The sequence below is a fragment of the Crocodylus porosus genome, unplaced genomic scaffold (genome assembly GCF_001723895.1).
Source record: "Crocodylus porosus isolate Cpor-Errol unplaced genomic scaffold, CroPor_comp1, whole genome shotgun sequence".
Taxonomy (NCBI): Eukaryota; Metazoa; Chordata; order Crocodylia; family Crocodylidae; genus Crocodylus; species Crocodylus porosus.
Window position 1 is genome coordinate 24119049 of NW_017728910.1, and position 4423 is coordinate 24123471.

The 4423-nt window shown below is 42.2% G+C and overlaps 1 protein-coding gene across 3 annotated transcripts in view; it reads right to left on the reverse strand.

The window, feature by feature from the left end:
* The window catches only part of ARMC9 (armadillo repeat containing 9), a 97690-nt gene that overhangs the window by 44297 nt on the left and 48970 nt on the right, over nucleotides 1-4423 (reverse strand). For all 3 annotated transcript variants that reach the window (XM_019532869.1, XM_019532868.1, XM_019532867.1), the window contains 3 exons: nucleotides 2520-2554; nucleotides 920-1031; nucleotides 114-206 (listed from right to left, as the gene is read on the reverse strand). In XM_019532869.1, coding sequence (XP_019388414.1) covers nucleotides 114-206; nucleotides 920-1031; nucleotides 2520-2554 — 240 coding nt within the window. The remainder of the gene's footprint in view (nucleotides 1-113; nucleotides 207-919; nucleotides 1032-2519; nucleotides 2555-4423) is intronic.

Genomic DNA, 4423 nt, shown 5'->3' on the forward strand with positions numbered 1-4423 from the left:
CTTGCCAGGGTCGTTTGACCCCAGTACTCTTTTCTGCCATGGCAGGGGGTCGGACTAGATGATCTGCTCAGGTCCCTTTCGACCCTACCAACTATGAAACTATACTTACTGACCTGACTATTGCAGTGACAATCCAGGAGGTCATTGCCTATGTAAGCCTGCAGGACTGTGTCTCTCTGCTCTCCAGGATGAGACGTTGTCAAACGCTAAAAGAGAGGGAAGGAGAAATCAAGAACTGGCATAAAGTAGCACTAATGTGAATCGCCTTACAAGACGGTAAAGGCCTTGCAATAACTTTGTGAACAGCAAATTCTCCTCTTTCAGAGAATGAATCCAGTCTTTGCAGTCTACTGTCAGAGCTGTGGACCCAGTTTGGACTTTCCTCTGCCTCTGACAGCGCCATGCATTTGTGCTTTGGCTTGATGTCCCTTTGCTGTTCCTTTCAACTAACCAAAGTAAGTACAGTTACTATACACTCACCAGTTGCAACAAGACTTCACCCAACCTATCGTGATACTTTTACAACAGTCCCAAAGAAAAAAAGCCTCCAGACAGTCAATAATTGGAGAGATTGTCTGTTCCCAGACAAAGGTTCTAAAAAGAAGGTACGATTGAGTGCTTGAAAAAAATGATGCCTTATCCCAGAGGCACCATTTTCAATGGCAATCTAGATACCCCTCCCAGTTGGCTTTCACCAGACAGAAGGGTTATAGATGTCATTCACAAGTTACAGCCTGCAATCTTCTCAGTCCCTGAAGGACCCAGCAGGTAACAGACTGAAATGCAAGCAAAGGAACTGCACCCTCTTCACCCTCAGCAGGAAGGAGAGCAAGCCATCTTGTCTACATACCAGACTGTGGCTCTGGCCTTGAAGAAAGGAGGTATGTTTGCTCATCCACAGGGAAGCCTTCACACTTACCCAGCGCAGGGCCTGCAGTAAGAAGGCTTTGAGGCGATCACTCCCAAAGACCAAATCGTTCTTCAACCTCTCATAATCCAATGAGGGCAACAATGGCACTTCCTGCATTTTCCTATGCAGCAGATGAAAAAAGGCACTTTCACTAAAACCATGTCAAATGACTTCTTCAGGCAGAGCTGAAGTTAGGTAACTCAGTGAAACAACCTTGGTTCCACACAACCAATTTCTACATGTCTTTCCTTTAAAATGACATTAAACCCCATGTTTTTAAATGCTTTTCTCATATCTATTACCAATATTTATTTAAAATAGCAGAAGTCAAAGAAACTTTATGAAATTGGGGTTAGCTTTTCACCATTTGTTTGTTTATTGATAACCTTTTGCTTATGTTGGACAGTGATCAACTGGTTATTGTAACAGTCAACGTTACTCCGTGTCACTTCCTGCTCACACATACTAGCACAATGCCAGTGCTGTGCATCTCTGCTCTGCCAGGGAACGCTCCAGTTTTGTAAAGCCACTTTCATGAATTTATTTTTATTCTGAAGAGTGAAATTTGAGGTTCCACTGATGTCATTTCTATTCGTATCAGATTCCCCAGATATCTCCCTCCCTGCCCTATCCCCTAAATTCTACACCTACCACAAAGTGAGTGCATACATCCAGGACAAAAATACTCGATGGGTGCGTCTACATAAGACACTAAATGCACAGTAGACTAATTCTCCTGCACATTAGCAGATCATGGCGAAAGCCGTGCTAATACACTAATGTGCGGCAGAATTAATCTACTGTGCATCAGTATCACTTAAAAGGTGCGCGCCAGTTACTGCGCATTGAATACTAAACCTGTTATTACAAGTACTAAACTTAATGCGCAGCAACTACGGCACATTAATGAACATGTAGATGCGCCCAATCAGACAAAAAACAAAAACAGACAGGCATATGATTATCATTCCCTCTTATAATTCTAACTTACTAAATCCATTGAAAAACTGAATCTAGGAATGCATAACATTGAGTTTAACTAGGCATTCTTCCTTCTTCCTGCACTTCTGGGAAGCCAACCAATTATGACCACAGAGCTGCAAGTTTGAATGCAGCAACTGTGAAAAACACAGCCACCAAATGAGTGTGAGTGAAATCCTGTGTGGAAAGGCATAGCTATAGAAGTAGAGGCATTTTGGTGAGACTGAAATCTTGACGATCTAGGGTTCAGAACAGGAGGCTGAACCCAACTGCATTCATATGCAACATTTGTGGGTAACAGAATAGGCACAGGGCTCACAGAGGTGAACAATTCTCAGTAGCAGTTAAGTAATGGACTTAGCTGACAGTGGATAAGTCTACATGTGTGCTTTAATGTGCATTAGCCTATCTTAATGTGCATTAAAGCACCACAAAACATTGCTCTTTAGCTAACGCACGTTAAAATAGGCTAATGCACCTTTTTGTAGTACTTCATAATGGAGATACTAAATTTAATCAGCTAATGCACATTAATGAACATGTAGATGCACCCAGTCTCTCTCTCTCTGTATATATTACACACACACGCACACACAGAACCAAGTTGATGTTAGTTAGAAACACTTACACAGGGACGAGAGATGCTCGCAACATTGTTGATGCCTGGATAAAAATAAGAAGGACGTTAGGTATTAATCCGAATGTGACAGAGGCAGTGCTTATTAGTCAAGTTAACAGTATCCCTTTTCACCAGGGAAAGGAGCTGTGAAGTCTTTCACTACTACCATCCTGATGCCATTTAGAAGCACGACCAAAGCTAGCTGGAGGGTACTGGTTTTACTTCACTGACAGCTGGCTCAGAACGTCGTTTCCATGCAAAAAGGCCATTTTCAGTATGATTGAGACCAATGCTTCTCTTTGCAAATATAATCTGGAAATTACTCCAAACCTAACCATTTCTAAAAGAACAGTGATGAAAGGGAGCAAAGAAACACAGATCCAGAATCAGCAGGGTATTGTAAGCAGTGATGATTACTATTTCATTAAGCATCAAGCCCCCTTAGGAAGGTGAAAGGCTACTAGGGCGTTTATTAGTGACATAAACATCTTTAATGCATTAAAAACTCCTGTACGGTCAAATGCACACAGACATACATGGACACGCACAGTTTCCAATTGCCTACCATTCCTATTTTGCTGCTCATAAAATGGGACGTATTAGTATGCTTGGTGCCGTAAAGAACTGAGGAAGACCATGCCTGAGCCAAACAATGTACACAAACTGGGCTGCCATGAATAGCAGCTTGTAACAGATCATTTTGCTGGTCCTGCCTCAGATAAGCTATATCAAATCAGCTCATTTCCTTGTTTGCAGTGTTTTATCAGTGAGCAGATATAGCCATTTCTGCATAAATCAGAATTTCTGAATACCAGCAGTATGCTATGTACCTATTTTTATAAGTGACCTTTGCTCATGTTAATTGTGGGTAGGCCCAGGAACAAATACTTTTGGCACAAAAGGTTTTTGTGTCAGGCATTCTGCTGATGTCAACTGGGTGCAATATTCACAGAATATTCAGTGTCTTCTTTTTGTGATGATTACATCTACTCACTTTCAAAAAATCTCTCATTACCACTTACACCTTTAAAATTGGTCTTCTCTTATACCTTAGGCTCTTTCAAGAGAGACTATAAAATCAATGTCTATTGTCTAATTTAAAACCGAGAGATTTAGAAGACAAAGGGCATGAAATACCATAGAGAATATTGAATTTCTCCATCTGACATAGCATTGAACACTTCGATTTCACAATGGTCAGAAGTATCCTTACTAATACGAGGAACATTTCTCTCTGAAACGGGATAAGCCTATAGTGAGTTGCATTAGAAGGTATTCCATATTATGTTTAAGTCAATGAATGACTTGCACACAATAGGAAATTAAAGGTTCTTAGGCCTTCAGATTAACCTATCTTGACAGCAGTTCTCCCATGTTACAGCACTTGCTTTTCGCAGTGGAAAAGTTTTTTGAATGTATCATTACCTTAAACTTATTACTCACTTTCTTTGACATGTGGCTAGCTACCAAAGGTAAGTTTTGTTTTAAGAAACCCTTCCCTTGATCAAAAGCCACCATCTCCTACTTGAGCCTGAAATGAAGTCACAAATTATTTCTACCACCTCAATCAGCTCCACCGCTATCAAGACAGCGGTGACTTTGCAGCTAGGCCTATGTGAAGCAGCTACTATTCGCTTTGGATTTGGATTCGGCCAATTTGGGGGACAGTCATTCGATTCAGTGATTCGAATCACTGTCCCGAATCGATTCGGGAGAATGTGATTCGGACATTCGGCTGCTGCCAAATCTCCAAATTGCCCAGGCCCATCCCCCGCCTGCTCTCCCAGCCCAGCAATGGCTGCCCCACCTGCCTCCCCGCACTTGGGGAAAAAAAAAGCCCCCACTCACTGGGTGCTGCCAGGCAGGGGGGTGATCCCCACTGCCCCCCACTGTGTGGGGGGCTCTGCATGAGC